The sequence below is a fragment of the Engystomops pustulosus genome, chromosome 7 (genome assembly GCF_040894005.1).
Source record: "Engystomops pustulosus chromosome 7, aEngPut4.maternal, whole genome shotgun sequence".
NCBI classification, from domain to species: Eukaryota; Metazoa; Chordata; class Amphibia; order Anura; family Leptodactylidae; genus Engystomops; species Engystomops pustulosus.
Genome location: NC_092417.1, coordinates 162,283,591 through 162,309,603, shown reverse-complemented (window position 1 = coordinate 162,309,603; position 26,013 = coordinate 162,283,591). Strand labels below are relative to the sequence as shown.

General features: G+C 41.5%; 1 protein-coding gene across 4 annotated transcripts in view; it reads right to left on the bottom strand.

Annotated features, from left to right (window-relative positions):
- Positions 1-26,013, bottom strand: part of ELP4 (elongator acetyltransferase complex subunit 4) — a 202,630-nt gene that overhangs the window by 11,305 nt on the left and 165,312 nt on the right. Inside the window, exon 10 of one of the 4 annotated variants that reach the window (XM_072118580.1) lies at positions 19,389-19,459. The exons of the other annotated variants lie outside the window; for them this stretch is intronic. Within the exon in view, the coding sequence (XP_071974681.1) occupies positions 19,412-19,459 (48 nt within the window). The 3' untranslated portion in view covers positions 19,389-19,411. Of the gene's footprint in view, positions 1-19,388; positions 19,460-26,013 lie in introns of those variants that run through there. 4 annotated transcript variants of the gene reach the window in all.

Sequence of the window (26,013 nt, the reverse complement as noted above, 5' to 3'; positions counted from 1 at the left end):
ATTTGTCCACCTAGGTATAAAATAGACATTATCGCAATATTGTATCACACACCGAGATGCTTGGTTTCTACCTACGTGTGACACGACATGATATACTCAACTTTGCCATTGTTCGCGGAGCAAAAAGGAAGAAGGGCTTAAGAAAAACTTTTAACCGATTCAGTTCCAATTTTTTTTACAGAATAAATAATAAATACAGTATAAAAATAACAAACAAAACTCAAAAAAAAGTTTTATCCAAAAAGGAAAAAAAAAAAAAGTTTACTCAATGAACTAAAAAAAACAAAACAAAAAACCCTTAAATTCAGTCTTTTAGTTCAAAGGTGATTACGGAGTCGTAGAGGAACACCTTTAACTATCATTCGACAGCATTCCCTTCTTAATGAGGACAAATCCTTTTTTTCAGTTAAAAGCTTAAAAAAAAAAAAAAAAAGGGGAAGCCGGTACCCTTTGCAAGGCAGCTCATTAAAAATGTGGAATGCTACAAGAGGGCTCCCTCCACATGCAGTCTCTTTCTGGTTGAGTAAGGATCACAGGCTCCAACATAAATGTCCCTCTCTTCTCAAGTACTTGTTTTGCACCCAGAGCTTCAGAGAAAAGAGACAACTTGTTAGTCAACAGTAAATTTGAAGGATGGAAGAGGATTTGGAAAGAAGAAGAGGGGGGGGGGGGGTGGGAGCGAACATCTCATCTTCCCTGGTGAGACCTCTTTGAAGTGATGTAAAAGTATCGGTCCTAAACACTTGTTTTAATAAGGTTGTGTAAACGGCCAATCCCTGGCACTTTAAGGGGATAAAAAAATTCAATATTTTTTCTTCTTTTCTTAGATTCAACATCAGCTGCTTTCAAGTACTCAAGCACCCACTTGAGCCGTCTTAACTCTTCACAACAGTAATGGTGTCAGTGAACTCAAAATAAGATAAAATCACTTGAGAGGCACTGAAGTATTAACCCTTAGTGTTTGCAAGGCTCTTGTGGGAATTTTTTTTTGTATTTAGATTTTGTACTGTATAGTTTGACGTATTTCCCAATGGAGTTCTCCATAAACAAAAGTGGCAAATGCCATAAAACAGTTAGAGAAAAAGAAGTATTAAAAAGAGAGAGTATTTACCAAAAAAAACCCAATGAGAGGCCAATGCCTTATAAAATGGTGTTAGTCTGGCAAAGTAGTAAAAAAAAATCACTGGAGGAGCAGAGTAAAGAAATCTTGCTTCCAACTGCCCCACCATACCAAAATGTGGAATTCCATCCAAAGAGTAAAACTACTCATGGTTGCATGCATCTTGGGGACACATAAAATACAATATATGATCATAAGATACCAGTTAATGCAGAGTAAAATGTTCCCATTTTCTGAACAACTGGCTTATGAGGGTCTATGACAACAAGTCACAAATCTGTGCTTGGACCTGTGGCCTAGGCAAAATTTCTATTGATGATACATGTATATGTCAGATTGTATTTGACATCGACCCCCCAAAAACTGATATGTTTAACTTCAAATTTGAATTTCCCTTTTTGAGAAATCCAAAAAATCTAGTCTTAGGTTATCCCAAACCCTGAGGGTATGGCTGAACATTCTACTTGGTGGGGGTTTTACCACTGGTAACCTGCCAATCATGGGAACAGGGGTCTGTTTCCCCTAAATGATGGAGTGGCAGGTCAAGCATGCCCCTGCTGCTCCTATCTATCGCCAGTCATAAAATCCCTGAAATAATAACAATCCCTTGCAAACCACTAGGAAATGCAATTATTAATTGGGTGTGGGAGTGAAGGCGGCGTGGTCGGCAGAGGAGTTGCCTGGCAAGGTGTTCCTGCCCCGTGTCCTTGCAAAAGTTTGTGTCCTTTCAAGCCTGAATGGTTGCCGATAACAGCCCAACTATATGCCAGCCAGGCCCTGGCATAGAATTAAATGCCGACGCAGCGGACCAGCGAATACATCAGGAGGCAGGAGACTCCTGATGTATCCGGCTCGTCGGAGAGGAGGTGCTGTAATCATACACTTGTGCACAAAACAAAGTCACCCAATATCTTTATACATTACTAATAATGATACACCACAGGAAACTTGGAGATCCCATATTTTGACTAAGGGTACATTCACACGGCGGTATGCCCGCCGAGTGGGAATGCTGCTGTGCGCTGGAGAGGAGGAGGAGGTGATCACTCCCCCCTCCATAGAAAACAGTGACGCATGGCCACACACATGAGGAAAGATGGAGCATGCTCTATCTTTTCCCGGTCTACGGTGCCACACATGTGCGGCACCACTCTGCCGCTGGGCCGCCATTGCCGTCTATGGGGTCGTTTATGCGGCCACAAATTTGAGGCCGCATATACATCCCCCACAGACGGCCATCTGAATGAGGCCTAAGATATCGGTCTTCTTTTTTCCTGTTGTTTTTGAATCCCAGTGTTATGGATCATAGTGTCTTCAGGTTCGCCATTAGGAAAAAAAAAATTTGCCACCATTTTCCTTCGAAGTTGCATTGCAAATACTCAGAAATCCATCAATTCACATAAGTTGCAAACTTCTACAAAACTTTCTTGAGACTTAGAGTTAGAATGAACCATATTAGCCCCTTAAGCAAACAAGTTTTTTTTTCTTTTTTGGGTGGGGGTTGTTATCATTTCATTAATTCAACACCTGCAAAAGTCAAAGCTGCAATATCCCAAAATACCTAAAACTATCAATTACACCAGCGTCCCTATCTCTTATCATTTAGCGCAAAGTATGGATTCTTTTCTATTCTTTGTGTCAAAAGGGCCGATAATTAAAATTTGATGTAAACATGACAACTATATCAGCTCGGGGAAAATACAATCCCCGCATTCATAACCAGTGAAGCACAAAACACAGAGAGAAAAATTACTATCATTAAAAAATCCCACTTATTGAGCAAGTTCCCCGACTGTTTCATGCTTTCTGTGTCACTGTGAATGTATATTAAATAATAATAGTAATAGAAATGGGGAGAAAGTGAGTTTATGAATCTCAATGATGTTTAGTGCAGTGGGAGATGTCAGTGTATGTTCTTCAACAAAATGGAGGTCAGCTGCCTACAAAGAAGATATAGAAACAACACCACATCCAGATCCATTTGTGTCGGCTATCGATGTAGTTTATTTACCAGTCATCAACTACCAGGATGAGAGACTGTATGCAAATGAGCCTGAGGGGCTCTAGGCTCCGTTAACACCTGTAACACCACACTTGCATACAGTCCTTCATCCTGGTAGTAGATGCCCTTTAAAGAGGACCTGTCACCCAAATTTTCGTCTCCTAGTACTTGAACAAACACCGCAATGTTAGAGTGATAGCGTTACCTAAACCTACTTTAGTAAGCAGCACATAGTGACGAAAATTTGGGTGACAGGTCCTCTTTGATGAAACGCAGAACGTATACATATGGTAGAAACTAAGAAAAACTAGTATAATCTATAGAATCTAAATATTAAAGTAAATGCCCCCATGATGGCATTTATTTGCCCCGATGCCCATTTTTGTTTTTTTGCGTTTCTGTTCCCCTCCTTTAAAAATCCATAACCATTTTCTTTTTCCGTTTACAGCGCTGTATGAGGGCTTGTTTTCCGAGTTATAGAGGTGGTATTTTATATACCATGCCGTGTACTGGGAAGGTGGGGGGAGAAAATTTGCGCTGAAATTGAGAAACAAACAAAAAACATTTGCATTATTTTCTTGTGGGCTCTGTTTTCACTGCGCGCTCCAAATAACACCCTCCCTTTATATTTTGGGTCCGTACAATCATAGAGAAATGTAGGTTTTATAATGTTTTTCATTAATTTTACAAAATATAAAACTCTTTGTACAAAACAATTTCTTCGTTCCACCATATTCTGGCTACAATAACTTCATACTTTTTTGTACGGACCCGTGCGAGATGATATTTTTATTGCGACCATTTTGGTTACGGTACAACCTTTTGATCCCTTTTTATAAAATTTTAGATGTGTTGCAAAATGGTGAAATTTAGATGCTATTTTGCTTTATGGGCTTCGATGTGGGAATGACTGTTTATATTGTGATAGATTGGGATTTTTAGGATGTGGAGAGAGCCAACAAGTTTATGATTATTTGGTTTATTTTTATACCACTTTTAGGGAAAGGTGATAATCATAATTTTCTGTTTTTTACCCCTAGGGGGTCTGATCATTCCTACCATATACTGCAGTACATGTGCATTCCAGCATACATGGCTATTTTTCTGATGATGTTACAGTGTTCCACTGGCATTTGTCGTGAAGACAGATCATAGCCTCCCGATGACATCATGTGGGGGAGACTATCATTTCAAAAACAGTGGCACCCAAGCACCACTGGGACTTAAATTCAACAGTGGCTTTGCTGGAAGAATTTAACGCATTAAAACCTTTGATCGGTGTTAGTGTGGATGTTAACCCTAGGTGTTCACTGCAATATGCTGCAAACACCCGGTTTGCATGGAGAGGGCCCTTAAAAAGTTACTGTGATGTACTATTATGTCACGTGTCGTTAGGAGTTAAAGGGGGTTTCCAGGGAAAGATTATTGAAGATGAATCTTTACAATACATCACCCTTATCAAATTGGTGAGTGATGGACACTCAGCTGTTCTCAGCAACCAATGTACAGACAATGGAACAGGGAGTAAAGAACCCCGTTCTCTGTATAGTGGCTTGCTTGAGTAATTGCAGCTCAACTCTTGTTCCAGCATTTACAGGAGCTGTGTCTTGTAACGAAATTTAGACCTATGAAAAGAGATCAGCAACCACATTCACACAATCAGCAATCGTATTCTTGTTATGTCCATTTTAATGTACAGAAATGAAAATAATGACCCTAACCTAATCTTTTATTTTTACTTAACAAGAGGAGTTTACAGAAATTTTTCAAAATAAACAAATCCTTAATCACGGTCATGGTAGGAATTAGTGATACTCTTAGAAGTTGCCATAAAATATTGTGGAAACCTCATGCTCTATCTTTTCCCCGTGCCACACACTGCTGCCATTGCCATCTATGGGGCCAGATATGCGGCCGCATATATATCCCCTCAGACGCCCATGTGAATGTACCCTTACCCTGATATGGTTCCTGGGTTGCTCCAGTACTTCTGATTTCAGGGCTGCATCTGACCAGAGGTTCGGAGTGTTACAGGACCTGTTTCATCCAATGAGTGGCTTCTTTGGACCAGGGACAACACGGAAAGGGAAGTTTCCTGGAAACCAGTCAGTGGATGAAGTGGGTCCCATCATGCCCTGGAACATCTGGTTAAAGTTGAACCGGATGTACTAGAATGAGACTGGAATCGGAAGACAGAGCAGATTAAGTTTGTATTTTGCTTTTCTGCCCCCAACCAGCTTTTAATTATAGCGACTCATGAGTTGTTCACAAAGAAAAATTGGTATCTTCGCTGCTGCTCTACACAACTCAACCCCCTTTCAGCCAATCCCCGATTTGGTCAGGCATAAACTGCATAGATCCGAAAGCAGTACTGATGGAAAAGTGAGTTGTCTTTTGCGTCTTTTTGTTTTATTTTTATAATACTTCATCTATTGCATCTTTTTTTTATCCAACAAAGCCCATTGCAAAAAAAAAATTTACGCCGCTTATTTCTTCTAAAAAGATTTCCTTGTCAAAATAAATTTACCATTAGTACATAAAATTTGATAAAATATGAAGAGTGACGTGGTGGTGCTGGAGTTGCATTCCCATTCATAATCCATACTGAATTTTCCAAATCAAAATTTTTGAAAACTTGAACAAGCCCAAAATCTATTGTACAAGAGACACACATTGGGTTGAGAATAATAACAGTTTAAAGTCGAGCCCCTGTAGTTTTCAAGTAAAAGGGGAAAGCATTAAAACATAGAAAGTTGCATCTACATGAATACGCATATCAACGTACTGATTTGTTTAGACAATGGTGAACGTCACTTGTACTTTGCGGGGGCTAATTGTTGATAATGATGCACTGGGTGCTCCGGCTATAACTTTACACAAGCCCTCAGCATGAAGCAGCGAATAGACAGGACAGGGTTGTAAGCAAGCATTAGCCGCTGTTAGCTTCTCTAATCACATCTATAGCCTACAATGGATAACCCACCCCCCATGATGGTACAGTGATGAGGGCACAGCACAAGTCACAATGCACATCACTTACACTCTGTCCTTACTTTGTTTTGTTTAGCAGGTCAAAAATATGGGGCCTAAGAGCCTTATTTCGCAGACAGGCATCAAAGATTCGAGGCTCAGAGGGGAAGCCATTGTTTAAAGCGAAAGCATTAGTTCCTCTTTAGCGTCATATTATACGTCCTGCAATTAATTTTACTACAAAGATGCTGGCCTAACTCGGGGTGGGTGCGACAAAAGGAGCTCATGGAATAACAAGGTCTCCGGCTTGGAGCCTGAACAAAAAATAATTAGAGCCATGGAAGATATAAAAAAAACAAGTAACAAAAAAAGAAAAAAAAGAAAATGCAAAAAATAAAAATTTACATTAAATGAGTTAAAGCTCAAAGTATTTCAAACGGAAACAGGACATTTTGGAAAAAGAAAAATAGTTAACTTACAAAAAATACTTAACTTTTTTAATTCAATTAGACAATATTTCAAATGTTGGATATTTCCAATCACCTTGTTAGTGACATACTTAAAGGGTCCTCTAAAAACATCTGTACAATAGAAAACAAGAGGTAATTTTTTTTTCTTGCTACCCTGGTGGCTGCGGCCCATGTTAAGATAAGTCACATGACCACTGATGGCGATCATTGGTTGGTAAGTGATCACAATACGTTTCGTAAGAAAATTTTAGAATCTACTCCCTTAAGATACCGGAAGTGGATTCTGAAAGTGTGAGGAAGTTGTAGGAGAAGAAAAATGTTTGCTTTAGGAAATCTTTCCCGTTTTGTTGGGTACTGCATCATCTATAGAAATTTTTGGCCACACTCCTTAATAAAAAACTTTGAGACGAACCTAACGGTGAGTTTTCTCGAGGAATATAATCATAAGTCATGGATAAATTAAGATATGTATCAACAATCCCAGTTCTTGCACACAAATTCCAGGTGAAGATCAACCAAATGCAAATATAAGAAATAACTCAAAAGTTACCCAGTCAAAAACCAATAACTGACAACAAAACTGCATCTTTAACCAAGTACACTTCGTGATAATGTATTTTAACCAGCACAAAGAACAGCTATGTATATTCTATGTAAAGTAAAACAAAGACAGTCATTAAAAAGGTTTCTTTCCAAAGAACAAGCCATGAATACCACGGACAATGGGAATCGTGACAAAGGGCAGCCTCTACAATGGAGGCACTTAAGCAGGGTTTTTCATTAGATAACTTCAAAGCCTTACACTTTGCAGCCTATTCATGTCCTCTTAGCAGCGGAGAAGTAACCGTAATGAAGTAGAGTTGAAGGCAAGAAAAAAAAAAAAAAAAAGAAGGAAAATTATAAAAGGAGTGAATTTCATTAAGTTGAAAATAGTAAAAAAAATAGATCATAAAATTTTGTAAAGTTCAAAAATATTAAGAAAAACTAACAGTTAAAGTTAAAACTTAAAAAAAAGTTTATTTTTTTGAATATCCACAGTATAATCAATAAGTAAAAGTGTAAAATAAAAAATAAATTAAAAAAAGACATTATATGGAATTTGGCATCGAGTTACGGAGGCTTTCTCGAATGATTAAATAAGACAAATTGATTTTATCTACATATTAGGGGCTTCATTTGTGTTGACATGTTTTTGTTCTTGTGAAATCCCACCTAAAACGGCATTAGATGCAGAATTAGCCCCCAGGACATGCTAACATGTTGTGAAGATGATGTCCCTACGTTTACATAGGAGTGTAAATCTGCTGTATCTGATGCTCTTGTGTTGAATAACACAAAGCCTGGAGGGTCTAAACATATGTGAGAGAATTAATAATCTATGTGTTTCGAAGATCAACAGTAAACACGAACGCGAAATTACTAGGTCTACGTTAAAAAATAACAAATGTGGCATGTGTCTAGTTCTTGGCCACTACTTGGTGCAGATCACAAAAAGTAAGACCCATCCTTTAATATAAGCATAAATATTAGGATGGCATAATTTCTAAGGAAAACTTTCTGTTGTGTTTATTAACCTTTATTAGACTTATGGGGGGGGGGGGGGGGGGGGGGTGTTGTTACCCAAATTTTCTGGTGTATATAGTTGTAGTATTGAAGTATCAGCCATTCTGGACCATATCTGCGACTCTTGAAAACTCACTCCTCTTTTCATTTCTCCCTCCTAAGAACAGATAAATCAAGGCAATCTAGATGTTCTAGTTAGATTTATGACATGCAACTTTTCTAAGAAAGTCACAAATGTTGGCCTAAAATCACATTGGTCCTCCCTGAACTTGTAGTGCCAACATTTGTAACTTTTGCATGACTTTGATTTCAAATCCACCACAAGGAGTCGGCCTAATGATACATCCCTTCCATTGACTATCCAAATTACACAAATTCACAAGTACAGAATGACTGCCCTCAGCTGACAATATGAAGGCCTGAACCGTTGACCATTTTTTAGGCATCAACTTTTTGCACTCTAACTGAAATGAAATTAATATGCATAAACTTAAAAAAAGATGAAAGATTAAAAGGCAAAAATAAGGTGGACTGGCTAAGGAAAGTCTACTGTGATTCTGCCTGTGGAAGAAACCAACTTGCCCCATTACAGGCCTCAAATGGTTTTTCCATGTTTAAATGTATCCCCTACATCATTGGGAGTGAAAGTCCCGTTTTCTTTATCCTGCTGATAGAGCACAATTAAACATGATACAACCTATTGAAGTTAGGCCTGAATTTTCTATACTTCTATATCTTCTACAATCAAATTACAAATCAATTACAGTGAAACTCAAAATTAATGTTAAAAAATCTGGACTAGATAAAGGGTGGTTTTTCTCAAAGAACTGATCATTGAAGAGAAGTTTCACTGTAACAGTCAATGGCTTTTCTAAACCTGACAACCCTTTTCGACAATTCTTACAGGGGCCCATTGACAATAAGCGGATTACTGAATGTCCTCCTCCTGCTGGGACCCCTAGAGATCAGGTGTAATCTGCGAGACAACATGGTGGTAAGTTTTCATTTTTCCTACAGTGCCACCACGGGGGAAATTAAGCATTACACAGTGTCAAATCAATGGATTGTCTGTGTAATGTAGGGCTGGACATGTCCTCCAAAGCTTCAAAGTGTTCAACTTTGGCCAACATATGAGAAAGCCCATCAGGTCCAGAGTTCTACCCAAAACAATATTGCAGTGTAGAGACCTTGAGTAAAATCCGAAACAGACCTTAATGGTCCCTTACCAATTAAGCAATGCAGAGATGATTCTATTTTAACAGGTAAGTGACATTAATTTACTGGCTATAACTTTTTTATTTGTTGGGCTCTTTGGTGTAATTTTACAGATTTGTATGCAAATAATTTAGAATTTCTTTAAAAATTCAAAGATTTTCTACTTTAAAGAGGTTTTTTTTTAAGTTTAATAGCAAAGATTTTGCCTTCTCAAGCTTGATAATGGCTTCACAGAGAAGGCGAAACGTTGCCTGTGATATTTGGTGAAAAAAAGGAAAGTATTTTTCATCGGAGTGTTGCTACGTTCCATTCTTTGTAAAATTTTTTGGTAATCATGTAGGGTTATGTTTTGTTGGAACTTTACCATGCTATTTTGGGTTAATGGGTTTACCATTACAACTGTTAGCTTGGGTGAGATGCATGTAATTAGTTTCAATGTAAATTTTGAAACAAACATGATCACATCTGATGTATTAATGGTTATTACTATGTTATAGTCTCTTATATACCGTAAATCCACATCTTTCTTCACATTCATTCTCACGAGACAGTCACATGAAAGTTGTACATTCCTAAGGAATGTAGCTGCGGCTCTAAAAGAAAGAAAAACTCTGGCATACTGAGTCTAAAGTATCGTAAGATAGGAAAACCTAAATAGAAGTTTACAAAAATAAAAAAATCACCAAGGGCTACACTGGGTGACAACATGATGTGCGCCTTAATGTCTCCATTTCTCGAGTTAGCATTCTGTGAATGAACCTTCTAAGACACAGGACTCATGCCAACGAGCAGTTCTAAGGAACTCCCAGTCCCAGTCACTGGAAGCTGAATGTTACAAGGAAACAATGAGATTAGTTTGCTAAAGTATAAACAATCTGGTGTCGAAACCTCAGGCAGTGCCACAAAAATACAAAGCAGAAGGAAAAGTAAAAATTTTCAAAATATAATGGAAATCAAAACAAAAACTCAGTATTTTGAGGGGATGTCCACTATCTGCAGAATGCCTCCCTCACTTCAGACCCATGGGATCATATTACAGGTCCATATGCCAGCCCACACTGAGCTCAATGGATGTGTCTCTCTCTCTGTGACATAATAAAGACATCCCAGCTCATTACATAGACAGTCGTATAACTGAATGACCAAACTATACTGTATAATTTTCATGGCAGAAGCTCATAGTTTAAGCTTCTACCTGTGAAAAGAGAGATCACTGGGATTTTGAAGATTTGGACCTCCAGAAGCTGTTTCAATGATGAGGCCCAAGAGATCATCATACAAGTCTATACAACAGCAGCCCATAAAAGTACGCTGAGCACACAGATATCTACTGACGTACTAGCATAAAAATGAATACGGTGGGGCACATTTACTAAGGGTCCGAATGCTGCATTTTCGTCAGGTTTTGCGATTCTTTTCCGTTTTGTCCTGAATTGCCCCGTATTTTTGGCGCACGTGATCGGATTGTGTCGCATCGGCGCCGGCTTGCATGCGACACAAATGGGGGGCGTGGACGTCAGAGAACCCGACTGATTTGGACAAACCGCAGAATTTAAAAAGCAAATTGTGTTGCAAGATCAGCACTCACATGCATCGGGAAGAAGAAGGTGAACTCCGGCGGACCTCAGCGGGGGAAGCGACACATGCAGGAAATTGGATGCATGATCTGAGTGAATCGCGGCAGGCCCGAATCCTCGTCGGACAACGCATGGCGGGGAACGCGACGGGATAGGTAAGTAAATGTGCCTCAGTATATCCAAAACACAGAACATCGTCAAAGGAACATAATTCACTATGGAAGAATAGGAGCACTCATATACATTGTATTTAACACTCCATTTTCACTAAAGACTTTAAGGTTATCGTTCTAAAGACATTAACTGAAATTATGAAGAACATGGACTTCTAGAAACCATAAATTCTAGCCTCTATCTCCAAGATTATATCCAAGAGATTACTTTGCAAGTTCAAATATGAATCCCTTAAAGTTTGTTAAGCAGGATTCTCAATATTCCGACGTCACTTTCGCGTTGGGAACACTGTTGTACCACTGTAGTGAAAGAAAGTCATGAGGTGACCTTGGCGCAACCTCCATTAAAGTCCACTACAGGACCTATATGGCCCCTGCAAGGATAAATAAATTCTATCCCAAAGCTCCCACCCACTTGCCTCGATGCCCCGTCACGCTCACAGTGGCGTACAGGGTGCTAACAGCAAATTATCAGTTGAAATGCTGATTTTAAGGAGCCTCGTCTGCCAAATACCTGGAGGACAAGGCTTAGTACAGCTCCCCCATTGTGAACAACTGAAAGACCCAACATGTAACACTACACATTTACTACAAAAGGATCGTAGTTAAAGCTTCTACAGAGATCTAGAGAAAGTAGACCATTAGATGCTCTATATGCACCCTCAAGAGATCGGTGTAATTTGAGGGGGTGCAGAGGCTACGCTCGAACTTCATCTAAGCAACCTTAGGAGGTCCATAAGGCAATAACAATAAGGGGTGGTGCTAGGGGGGCAGTCTGGAAAAGATTTTGCATTGCATAGCCCAAGGGGTCACCTTGCTACTCCATGTACCTGCCCATAAGATATATTTCCCTTCCAAACATCAACTTTTGACAACTGAACTTTGCATTTTAGAGGGTTTCTGTAATTGTTAAATACAAATATTGAACACTATTGCCAATAAATAACAAATTTTCGCGGGACTGAAATCATTTTTTTGCCCCTACGCTTAACACATTTGCATAAATGTCAGTGATCTTTCATCCCAGCAGGCATTTCCCATGCAAAAAGCAAAAGGATTCATTTCAGCACAACATTGGGGTTGTAGTATCAAGAACAACAACAAGGAATTTTGTCTGTTCCCCAGATTTGCATCCAGGGAGGTGTGGAGTGGTGGGGGTTGACACAATGGGATATATAATTGGTGCAATTAAAGGGAATAGAACTATAGGGGGGCATGTATTGGTATGTACATAAATTCATGCTAAAAATAAAGCCATTTTCAAAAACCCTTCCATCTACACATGAAAGTGCCCACCTACTAGGAATTCCTCTTGAAAAGACCCCTCAGACTCGGATTGTGACAGAATGTCACATAACATGTTATTAACTATGAATATGCATGACTGTACTATGAAGACCATACCGGCTGACAGCTCCATCCAGAAATAAATAAAACTAGTTCAGATACAGCGAATACCTCAAGAAAAACAGACTGTCAGGAACCGAGTCTTCTTATTCTGCATTTGACACCGTCTTTACTCAATATAAGCCGAGCTAATGACACCAATAGTGGCGCGTCTCTACATAGCACTCATCTCGTAGAAGTCTCATCTAAAATATAGAGGCTTTAGTAACAGTCTCTTTGTAGAGAGAAATTATGTAGAGGAAAGACACAGCGACGTCAGTCTATACAATGGGTGGTTATTTCATACCCTAAAGGAGTTGTCTTATCAGAGATAGATCCTTTCGAAATGAAGCCACCAATGAAATGACAGATTACTTCACGTTAAAATGATACAACACCCCTCGATTCTCATATTCTCCAAGTAGGACTTACCATGGCTCATAAAGGAAGTTCCAAGTGCTGTCCATTGGCTTGTGGACATGGATTACCTTCAATAAGATTCTTCATATGCATAAGATATGTAAAAACTTCACATGGAATCAGGATTACCCATCATGCCCTGATACCATGACGTCCCATAATAAATTAATGTGCATGTTTTGTTCTGCTAAATGTTCGTATCAAAGACCAATAGAACCAGATCTGAGAAATCCAACCTGAATGAAGTAAACTCTACCCTTGTTACATCCCGGGGAACTATCAATTAACCCCATAGATGTTAAATATAACCATAGATTCTGCTGATGTATGTCTATACAGCAAGAGGATGGTAGTAGCTCTTCGAAGAAAGTCCTAAGAGAGTCCTTGACCACAAGCATCAGACTGATGAAGTTGTGCCACTTGTGTGCTAGGACATCTTGACTACAATAACAATAAGTCAAGTTTTTGTAAATATTCTGCAAACTTTTCAGAAACTTTCTACAGCAGTTTTTTTTTCATAACCCCCTGGCCATGGCCACCTGCAGCAACCATTTTTGTGTAACTATTGTAACTATCCTAAAATTGGTGGTCAAAAACCAACACTATTTTTACAAAACATGATCCAGCAATGATCTCTTGAATGGAAGATCTTTGTGACTTGGTGGCCATGGGCCTGGGTAGCCAAAAGACAAAAAATAAACCCCACAAGTTGCAAGTGATTTCAAGCGTACGCTGTGACCATACATGGTCTGTGTAGGACACCAAGAAGGTCAAAATACATTATATCCTAGTTTTCCATTGCAATATTTACCTTCAACTAATTTGCATAACGTGCAATAAAATCATATTCACAATATTCCTCATTTAAGTAAAAAATTAGGCGGGAAAAAAAAAAAAAAAAACAAACTAAATTTTTCCCTTGATTGATCACCTTGTGAAAGCTGTGATCACAGATCAGAAGCTAGAAGATATTGCCCACTCTGTTTCCATATGCTCCCTTGTCATTCAATCTGTGCCGTTTCCAATTTAGTCAAATCTTCGTCGTCTAATTTATTTTTTGTGTTTTTTACACTTTTTTTTTTTAACTGTATAAATTAAGCGTTTTGCAACCAAACACAAAATGGCAATTTTTTTACAAATTTTTTTTTTTTTAAATAAAAACAATGTTGAATCATTAAAGACAATTATCAACGCAGACAGGAATATTCTACCACTCATTTCACAAACAATTAATTTTCTGTGAAAGCAAACACATATGCCTTTCTGGCAGGCAGTGAGGGAAAACAAAATATGGTAGGATGTCAGGGATAGACATGCCAAGGAAGAAGCAGAATGCGGTGGAGAGCTGAGCCGGCTTCCACTTCACATGGCTCTTTTTTGTTGTGAACACAAAAATGAGCTAAAAGTAGAGTAGAGAATGAAGTTACGAGTGCAAAGATCATCACTTGAGCTAAATTGGCGAACAGTAGACAAACCTCTTATAACACTTCACATAGTTGAGCAGCCGGGGGAACTCAGAGGATAACAACCCTGAAGTCGAGGAGGAAAACAGTCGTCTTCTCTTAGCTTGTCCAAGCACGCTTCAATTAATCTTCAAGGATTTACAAGCACTTGACATTGACACCTTTACACAATATTATTGCGTGTACACCACAAGGCAGTCTTGCTTTACCTCCATGTCAAAGTTTCAAATCGCATTACACACATGCCAAAATTTACCACAGCTTCTGGCTCATATGTGATGATGGAAACCTCTATGAAGGTTCAAGACGCAGATATCACAGGCTGTCGACAAAGTAGCTAAGGACGTACAGTATTTGAAATCGACGGGTCTAAGTAGACAGCAACCACAGATGAAGATAACCTAGAAATTCATCAGACCATATAACATTAACTTTTTTTGTATTTTTCTTGACTGAATAATAAAAATATATCCTATTTTGACCATAGTACATTTACTTGAAGCTTGTGTAATGTACTAGGTATGTCACATAATAGATACTATTATATACTTGTCAGTAGAGCATGGGTGTCAAACACAAGGCCCTTGATCCATCTGGTCCAGCTCTGAGTACCTGCCCCATGAGCATGTAACTCGTATATAGAACAGAGTAGCTACGCTGAAACTTGAGTGTCACGCCATACACCAGGGGCTGCTGCAGGAAACAGTCCGGTGGTGAGAAGACCAGTAGCTATTGGGGAACAGGCCTTCTGACTGGGATACAGGCCCTGTGACTGGGGTGCTGGGGAGTAGGCACTGTGACTGGGTTACATGGGAGCAGGCCTTGTAACTGGGCTACTGTGGAGAAGGGCCTGTCACTGGACTACCGGGGAAGCAAGCCCTGTCACTTGAGTTTTCTGGTTGCCCTCCAAGGGCTAATTGTAATGGTAACGCTGTTAGACTGTAGCTACATTTATACAGAACAATGGCATTTGGCCATTTAAGGCAACCACAAGGCTGGTGTGGCCCCCAGTAAGAATAGTTTGACACCCCTGATGTAGAAGAATAGGGGAAAAGCAACATGGCACCCTCCACTTCCACCATAACAAAAAGATGATTGGTGGTTGGCACCTTATATTAGTTGCCTACGTTATTAGCCATGATAAGTTGGAAAAAATTGAATAGAATATTTATAAATTTTACCCAACTTATACACCGAAAAGTTGAAAGTTAAGTATTTCAGCTTTAAGACCTCCCTACTGTCCAAAGTGGTTGACCATCCCAGTCTTTCAGGTTTATTAGCACAACCTTAAAAGTTGATTTTAGAAGGAAGGAGTCCATGGATAACAAATATAAGAAGATTACCAGAGTCACAGTGCCCCTATTTTACCATACTTGATTAAGAATGTAATTTTTTTTAACTGTAAAAGCTGCTCATATTCAACTTTTTTTTTTGTAAGACCCGTGTGACTTAAATTCTTCCAACTGTGTACTTACATCACTCTTTAACAATTATGTTGATGCTTATTGAACACAAGCTATAACACTTTCGACTAAGCCCCTATTACACAGTCGCCCTAAACCAATGTTCATTTAATTCAGAAGGCCCCAAGGCATACAGTCTTGCTTTATTGAAGATTATCCAACCCGTTATTCAAGGTATGTGAAATGTTCCCTTCTTGTTTTAATCAACAAATGCCCTTAGGGAACCTATGGCTTGCCAAGAAGAGGTGTTAAAGAGAGTGCCTGCCCAGGGTCTCACATGGTGTCTTTATCTCCGCCATCTACAGTGGCAGGATGAATAGTAGGAAACAAGTTCTGTTCTCAGGGCATCCATCCTGGGAGAATACTTCTTAATACTTCTGCTAGACTAATAATTTCAAGAACAACATGCAAAGAAATTAACCAACGTGATTACTGGAAGCTCTTTGCAACTCACAACTAACTTGACCTGCTACCTTCAGCTCGTGTAAGGCTAAAGTAGAATGGTTCTTCCATATCTTCCATAATGGGTGTTCCTAGTAGTAGGTATAGGAGTCTCTTTTTGTAGAGATTACTGGATATTTTACTCAATTTTACATACTTGATATATTATCTGGCACCAAGGCAACAGCAGCAGAGGTTTTAAGTATCTTAAGTATAGTTTTTTTGTAAGTTGAAAAGGTGGACATTGGTGGGTCTTCCTGGACTAAACTAAACTTCTTCATTTGCACAATGGTCCAGTTCTGAGGCTGCCATGTCCATTGGTTGTGCTTTTTGGCAGAGGAAAAGGGGTTACCTTGGCTGGAGTGATACCATGACCGTTGAGAACTATCAATGTCAACTTAAAATTTTCATTTTTAGTAATGTGCACTTCAGTAGCTCTTTCGTGGGACTGTAAGAAAAGCTGTCATCAAAGAGCCTAGTTGCTGTACTTGACATTGCATTTTGGAAGTAATCAAAACCCAGAAGATCAGAAGTTTTGGAGAACCTCTGACTAAGTCGTAGTAATCATAACTATGACGCTTGTCAAAGTGGTCAACATCCTTTCGTTTGTATCATCACATCTTTCCGATTCTTAACTCAAAAACGGAGGAATCACTAGATGTGTAATAAAACCCAAACCTTGACCCTATTGTAAAAAGATAAAGTTATTAATCTCTCTACCCCCCTCTATTCCTGAGCAATCAGTGCTGGGAGTTTCAGTATTTTCTGTCAGTTGGGTGGTCCCGGCGGGTAGCAGACAGCCTGGTATCCCCCTTTCAGACACCGGATAGGACCTTTTCTATATTGGGTGCCACCACTAATGCAATTTATTGCTTGTGAATTAAAGGGGATAAAGAAAATTTTCAACTGTGCCAGAATCAGTGTAAGGGGATCTCTAAAATGACACAAAGAGTTGGAGCTGAAGTAAGTTAAAGGTCATCTTTAATATCATGGCTGATCAGCATACAACCCAGCCCTCCATAAAGAGGAGCTAATAGCGACGATCTAATAAGTCATCTAAGATTTGTAAACATCCTGTCAAACATCCTGTCAGTGCTTCCGAGGGATGGACAACGCATACAACGGTCATCAGCAATTGGCCTAATGAACCACTACCAGATCATTGTCAAACAATGTAATACCATCTAGTCTTTGTTTCTTTCATGGTCCAGTGTGTTGGCATCATCCAGGAAATCAACATTGAAGTGAGATATAAAATGGTTGTATAGAGTCAAGGAGGCGGAGAGTTTAACAGTAAAATCAAGGTGGGGAGTTCTGAATGCCTCCTACTCTGTGATTGCGTTGTTTATCGGATTTGAGAAGCTATATGGTTAGTGATGTCTCTGGTTGCAGGGGCTCTTTAAAGGGGTTCTCCAGTGACATACAAGTTAGCCCCAATCCACACTGCGGTGACAAGATATCTCCACTAGCGGCATAGAGATTAATGTAGCAGCTGGCACTTGTGCAATCGGCTGCTCTCTTCATCTTGGAGTATGATGGAGGTAAAACTGATCCCCATTTTCGTGATCTGTGGGGATCTCATCACTGAGACCACCGATCAGCATGTTAGCCCCTATCTTGTGGATAGGAGTTAACTTGTATGTTTCTGGAAAGCCCCTTTAATAGCTAAGCTGGACTGAAATAAATGGGGATGCTACATTGACTGACCAATCAAATAACCAAGAGTGGAAGTTCTAGAATAAAGAAACAACCCACTCCCTATGTACAATATTTCCAATATTCGTAATTCAGAAGATAAATATTTGTAATTATGTTTGCTTTGCTTACAGAAATTTTTCATTTGCAATCCTTCTAAACATAATTAAACCTGCGCCAGAATATTTTTTGCCAAAATTTCTATTAGCATATTTTCACCACAGTATAATTGTGGTCAAAGGTTCTTTTCATAATTCCACAATAATAATAATAAAAAAAAATCAAGTACGGAAACCATTTTCTAAAACTTATTAAAAATACGCCCGGGCAGAATAGGAGAAAAAAAAAACCCCATAATAAACTATTAATGACAGGAAATGTTAATTAATTTCTAATTCTCTTTGCTATTATTTGGATTTCAGGAAGGTTGATTGGACTTGATCCATCACTTTATGGAAAATTAATTATTTCGAATACACGCGCTACTTTATGCAGCCCCTTTGATTTACATTGAGAAAAAATTCAGCAGAAGTAATTGAGGCAGAAGAGGATACTGGCATCGACTGAACTCAATTTTCATTCCAAACTTCCGCGGAATCCCAAGGCACAACAATATCAGATGCAAGGGGAAAAACAAACAAAAGACAAGTGAAAAGGCAACATGAAGGGGGAATATTACAAGAATCACACAACAAAGGCTCCACAAAAATGTTTTTAGTGCCATAGACGGGCAGTGAGCGCTCCATTCAGGCAAGGTGAAATAAGATATCATATGGCATCCTGACAACTGATGTCTTCATTTAAATGTAAGAATTTACATTCTAATTAGAAAGAATTTACATCTTAATCAGAGGCAGCTGTATTATCTTGTTACTGTTTTTTTCTAAGATAATGAACTAAAAAAACCGCTGTGCTTCCTCAACCAGAAATTAAACAGCCAGCATGCAGCACGACTTTATAGCTTACCTGCGGGATAAGCCTTTATTAGTATTTGCAAGAATTAACTCTTCTGCTCTCGAGTAGTGGTGGAATGTCTTTAACGTGGCCGGCGGATGGGGTGACAAAGTTGGGGTAAGACGTCGAAATTTGTTTCGAAAATCAACAAATAAGAAAATTGTATGTAGATGGAATAGGCATAAAAATTTGCAAAACAAAATGGATTGCAAAAATTTTGCATCACTGGAATAGTCAATTGATATCTAAATATAGAAATTGCCAATGACTAGAAATGAGGGGTTCCACACTTAAGGTTTGGGACAGGGTTTCGAGTGTGTCTGAGCCAATGCAGCCTATTCGGCAAATTGACGCTCTAGTTACTAGCCATGGGTATGACTGACCAGGGGTGTCTCCCTGACCAATCACAGCAGTGGCTAGTAGCTAGGGAGATCGGTTTGCCGGATTTCAAGGCGGCCAATATGTCTGGGACGTACCTGAACATAAAGTACGGATCTGCTCATCTCTCCGAATGACTCTCTATGTCCAAGACTTCATTAAAGGGAATCTGTCATTAGAAATAGGCCTAACAAACCACTACCAGTATGTTGTCAAGAAGCTGAGCAGCTTCTAGATCATGCTTCTTTCATGGCCTGGTGTGGTGGCATCATCCAGAAAATAAGCTTTAAAGTGAAATGTAAATTGGCTTTATGAAGTCAAGGAGGCGGAGAGTTTAACAATGAAGTCAAGCTTTCCCTACCTCAGAATGGCCCCTCCACTGTAATTAATGGTCATACGTCCAGGGACATCATGGGCTAGATCTACTGAAATGCGGAGCATGATGCTAATAACAGGGGGGGAGGCATTCAGCGGCAGTGAGAGCTTGACTTCAGTGTCCGCCTTCCTGACTTTATACCACCAGTTAAAATCTCACTTCAATGTTGATTTTCTGGATGATACCACCAAGCTGGATCATGAAAGAAACAAGATCAAGAAGCTGTTTGGCTGCTTGGAAACGTACTGATAGTGGTTTATGTTGCCAATATCGGTTTACAGGTTGCCTTTTAATGTAAACCATGCGATTAACTGGCTTCTAGAACCCCCATTTATAAAGAGTTTTTGCTATGGGAATGAGTGTTTGGTTACAGGATTCATCAGAATGAACATTTATGTGGTACATTGCCAATCCAACCCACTGGTTCAAGAGTAGGTTCTTTCTCCACCCAACAACACATTCAACTTTATGCATCCTTTTAAAGGTATTCTTCGACCAACTTTGTCACGAGTTTCTCCTTCAGATAGGTGAACCTATCTTATAACAGTAATCTTGAATATAAGAGCAAGGTCCTGGCAGGGCGACTGCTCATGGACAGATAGAGATCACATGACCCTCCATCTGCGGCCATTTTGTGGTCAGGAATGTCTGTCTGATGAGGTAAAAGACAGGAGGCTTCACTTTACATATCAGGAAAGCGGTGCAGAACTTTTACTAGATGTATATTGGTAAATTACCTCATATTCTGCCCCCCACACATACACTCACATTATAAAAAACATGAGGCAAAGTGGCCAACCCATTTAACTATATTGATTCAGATAATGAGATTGCTTCCTTCCCTTACTTTTACAAAAGGGAAAAAGTCGCTATGTTGAGGCATCAAAACCACCAACTTATAACTGCAAAGCCAGGGTTTAAGCTTCCTAGATTTTCAAAACTAAAAGTTGAAAAATAGACCTGGGTATGAGTCTAGTGCGTCTTGAGGGCAGTACAGACAGTCCCTGGGTTATGTACAAGATAGGTTCTTTAGGTTTGTTCTTAAGTTGAATTTGTATGCAAGTTGAAATTGTATATTTTTTAATTGTAGAACCAGATAAATTTTTTTTTGCCCCAGTGACAATTGGAGTTTCAAAATTTTTTGCTGTAATGGGACCAAGGATTATCCATAAAGCTTCATTACAGACACCTTACAGCTGATCATTGCAGTCTGGGACTATAGTAAAGCATCCAGAGACTTCACCAGAGGTCACAGTGGCCAGAGGGTCCGTCTGTAACTAGGGGTCGTCTAGGTCGGGTGTTTTTAAGTAGGGGGACCGCTTGTATAAAGTTGGCCACGAGTCCATTTGTATTACTGGACCATATATGAACTTGCTTCCCACCTCCAGGGGTACTACCTATCTAGAACAGGCAACAAATAAATAAGTAAGGTCATCACTAAACACCATAAAAAGCCATGTAAGGCCTAAAAAATAAAAAAGCTAATCAAGGTTCATGGAAAAAAAAAAAAAAAAAGCTAAACTATTTTCAATTTTATTTAAAAAAAATCCAGTAGGTGTAAACTTACACATCACTATGGTCAAGTCAACTTATAAAAGTGCATGACAGAAACCTTCTCGAAAAAGAAGAAAAAAACGGAACTGCTCTTAAATTATGCAAGTAATTGAAGATCAGTTTTTAAATACAGTAAGTTTATTGTTTTCTTGCCTTTTTTTTCGCTAAATAACCAATCCCTTCATTGTCTATGTAGCACAATGTACTAGCAGAAGTGACAGTTTTAAGAAAAGATAGCCATTGCAATTTCATTAATTATTGTGTGCTGGAGGACTCAAGTTTTGTCTGCTGTAATTTTGCTTGTCAGAATAAAATAAACGCGCTATCTCAAAATAATGTATTCTATCTTGCAGCTGCCATCTTGGGCAAGTATGATATTTATCAAACTGCTCCCTGCCGAAGAGCCACTTCAGGCACAACCAGGGCGAAAAGCTCCTCGCTTTGAAATTTGTTCCTTACCCACAGATTCGCCCTCCCCCAAAAAAAAAATTAAATTCCAATTTACATACATTTCCAAATGGCAAAACGTTGAAACGTCTCCATATGTGGACACACTATGACAAAGCTTTCGAGCAACAGAAGCATGAATCAATTTACGGAGAAATATTAAGGGAGATTTTAGGCTTCTTGATGTATCTGACGGGCGGTGCGGCCACCAAGCAAAACTACGCCAGCTTCGCTGGTTTTTCAAAAAAGCGCAGGCCCGGGCCGGGAACACCCTGTACCCACCACCTCCACCAATCGTGGCGTCCCTCGACAACCCCTCCACGTCATGTGGTGTACTCACTATTTTAATGGCAATTCCTTTTACTGCACTAGAATACTGCTGTAGAAGCAGTAATAAGTCTCTCCAATTGTGTGAATAGTAATGAGAGCTATGGTACAGAAGTAAAATAGGTGAGCCTGCCCTAGTCTAAATAAGAGCATAGTCCGAATGCAGTTATTTTCCACCGCTTTAACCGGCATGTGCAATAATACTGAATCAAATTAGATAAATTTGATGTCTGGAACCTCATTGCATCGTCATCTACAATCAGAGCAGTCATTTTGATGGAAGATGACTAGAGATGAGCGAGTATACTCGTCCGAGCTTGATGCTCGTTCGAGTATTAAGGTACTCGAAACGGCTCGTTGCTCGGACGAGTATTTCCCCTGCTCGAGATCGAGCATTTAATTAAAAAAACACAGTGAAGAACAATGAAGAATAGAATAAAAACAGTGAACACAGGATCATTTAAGTGAAAAACACAGTGAAAAACACAGTGAAGAATAGATTACAGATGTTCGGCACATCTGCTTACTTGTCGGGAGATACGCGCGGAACGGTGCGAACAAAATACTATGTGAAGAACAATATATGTGTGAAGAACACATTGCAGAACACGGTGAGCAGGACAGAGACAACGAGGAGCAGCACAGAGACACCGGGGAGCAGCACGGAGACACCGGGGAGCAGCACGGAGACATGGGGCAGCGGCAGCACGAAGACATGGGGCAGCGGCAGCACGGAGACATCAGGCAGCGGCACGGAGACATCGGGGCACGGAGACATCGGGGCACGGAGACATCGGGGCACGGAGACAGCGGGGCACGGAGACAGCGGGGCACGGAGACAGCGGGGCACGGAGACAGCGGGGCACGGAGACAGCGGGGCACGGAGACAGCGGGGCACGGAGACAGCGGGGCACGGAGACAGCTGGGCACGGAGACAGCTGGGCACGGAGACATCGGGGCACGGAGACAGCTGGGCACGGAGACAGCTGGGCACGGAGACAGCGGGGCACGGAGACAGCGGGGCACGGAGACAGCGGGGCACGGAGACAGCGGGGCACGGAGACAGCGGGGCACGGAGACAGCGGGGCACGGAGACAGCGGGGCACGGAGACAGCGGGGCACGGAGACAGCGGGGCACGGAGACAGCGGGGCACGGAGACAGCGGGGCACGGAGACAGCGGGGCACGGAGACAGCGGGGCACGGAGACAGCTGGGCACGGAGACAGCGGGGCACGGAGACAGCGGGGCACGGAGACAGCGGGGCACGGAGACAGCGGGGCACGGAGACAGCGGGGCACGGAGACAGCGGGGCACGGAGACAGCGGGGCACGGAGACAGCGGGGCACGGAGACAGCGGGGCACGGAGACAGCTGGGCACGGAGACAGCGGGGCACGGAGACAGCGGGGCACGGAGACAGCGGGGCACGGAGACAGCGGGGCACGGAGACAGCGGGGCACGGAGACAGCGGGGCACGGAGACAGCGGGGCACGGAGACAGCGGGGCACGGAGACAGCGGGGCACGGAGACAGCGGGGCACGGAGACAGCGGGGCACGGAGACAGCTGGGCACGGAGACATCGGGGCACGGAGAAAGCTGGGCACGGAGACAGCTGGGCACGGAGACAGCTGGGCACGGAGACAGCGGGGCACGGAGACAGCGGGGCACGGAGACAGCGGGGCACGGAGACAGCGGGGCACGGAGACAGCGGGGCACGGAGACAGCGGGGCACGGAGACAGCGGGGCACGGAGACAGCGGGGCACGGAGACAGCGGGGCACGGAGACAGCTGGGCACGGAGACAGCGGGGCACGGAGACAGCGGGGCACGGAGACAGCGGGGCACGGAGACAGCGGGGCACGGAGACAGCGGGGCACGGAGACAGCTGGGCACGGAGAGAGCGGGGCACGGAGAGAGCGGGGCACGGAGAGAGCGGGGCACGGAGACAGCGGGGCACGGAGACATCGGGGCACGGAGACAGCGGGGCACGGAGACAGCGGGGCACGGAGACAGCTGGGCACGGAGACAGCGGGGCACGGAGACAGCGGGGCACGGAGACAGCGGGGCACGGAGACAGCGGGGCACGGAGACAGCGGGGCACGGAGACAGCGTATCTCCCGACAAGTAAGCAGATGTGCCGAACATCTGCAATCTATTCTTCACTGTGTTTTTCACTTAAATGATCCTGTGTTCACTGTTTTTATTCTATTCTTCACTGTTCTTCACATCTGATAACTTGTCGGGAGATAATATACGCGCGGAACAGTGAAGAATAGATTGCAGATGTTTGCATACATCTGCTAACTTATCAGAAGACATTCTTTTTCAATTAATTAACACATTTTATTCCCGAACCATGGTCCCTTTGAAAAATGCTCGAGTCTCCCATTGACTTCAATGGGGCTCGTTATTCGAGACGAGCACTCGAGCATCTGGAAAAGTTCGTCTCGAATAACGAGCACTTGAGCATTTTAGTGCTCGCTCATCTCTAAAGATGACCATGTTTGGATCAGTTATACTTCATCAGATGAGCAAAGTTCTTCAAAAATCAAAAGTTCAGAAACCTAGAGTAATGACCCATGTATTCATCAAAACTAGTATTTGGGGAGAGCTCTTCTTAGTTTTACCCAAATATAAAAACTAAATCTTTAAGGAGAGCCTGCCTGGTCGATTAGGGACACTAAACAACCAACATGTTCTTATGGACCGTTGGTTCGATGTCCCAAATTGCCCGTCATGATTCCTATCCATGACCGCATAACAAAAAAATAAAATAAATAAACTTTGCTTGCCTCGGTCCAGAGTTATTGACACCTGCATGATGTGGCAGGTAAAGCTGGCATAGCACATGTGAACGCGGCACATACACATTGAAGCTGTAGTGCTATACCAGCTTCATTTAAGCATTGTGAGAGAAGGTGCCGGAGAGCTCCATATGTTAGGACACTGTGTCTTATTGAATTCAATTTAGGGAAGTATAAAATGTTTTTATATTTACTATGGTCACAGACAAAACTCCTATAGGGTCATTTGGGAAACAAAACAACAGGTCCATAAGGCCCACAGGTGATGCAAATTTTGCGGAGAAGACCATGAGAAACCATGACGTTTTCATGACATTTACAAAAAATAATGGAGTTTAACTGATTATTACATATCGATGGTGGATGACACCTTTTTGGGAGTTATCAACGGGAGTCTACAACTTGTACAATAACTTCTATGTAGGTAAGGAAGGGATACTGTTTTTTACGGCATTTTTCTGGTGTAGTCTACTTGATAGAGTCCTCTAATTTCAGTTCTCTAGAGCAGTGATTTTCAACCTGTGTGCCGTGGGGGAAAGTTGCCCGAACTAGGCTGCCCCGGTGTCGAGCTGCCGCCGCGCCCCCGTCTTTCTGCCCCATACTTACCTCCAAGTCCCGCGTCGGCGGTCCGCCCGTCTTCTGTAGCTTCTGTACCGCGCGGCCCATGTCACGTGACTGACGCGACCTGACGTCAGGTCGCGTAAGTCACGTGACCAGAGGCGCGCGGTGCAGGAGCTACAGAAGGTGAGCGGATCGCCATTAGGAGTGAAGGTACGCGGAAGAAGACATCAAGGGTAAGTATATAAGGTTATTATTTGTATAAGGAAGGTAGCAAGGGTTTTTTTTTTTTTATTAGTAAAGGTAGGCTGGGGCTTTATATTTGTTGAGGGGGGCCTCTAGGGCCTTTTAATTAGTAAAGGGGGGCCTCTAGGGCCTTTTAATTAGTAAAGGGAGGCTGCTAGGGGCTCTTGATTAGTAAAGGGAGGCCGCCAGGGGCTTTTTATTAGTAAAGGGAGGCCGCCAGGGGCTTTTTATTAGTAAAGGGAGGCCGCCAGGGGCTTTTTATTAGTAAAGGGAGGCAGCTAGGGCCTTTTTATTAGTAAAGGGAGGCTGCTAGGGCCTTTTTATTAGTAAAGGGAGGCCGCCAGGGGCTTTTTATTAGTAAAGGGAGGCAGCTAGGGCCTTTTATTAGTAAAGGGAGGCAGCTAGGGGCTTTTT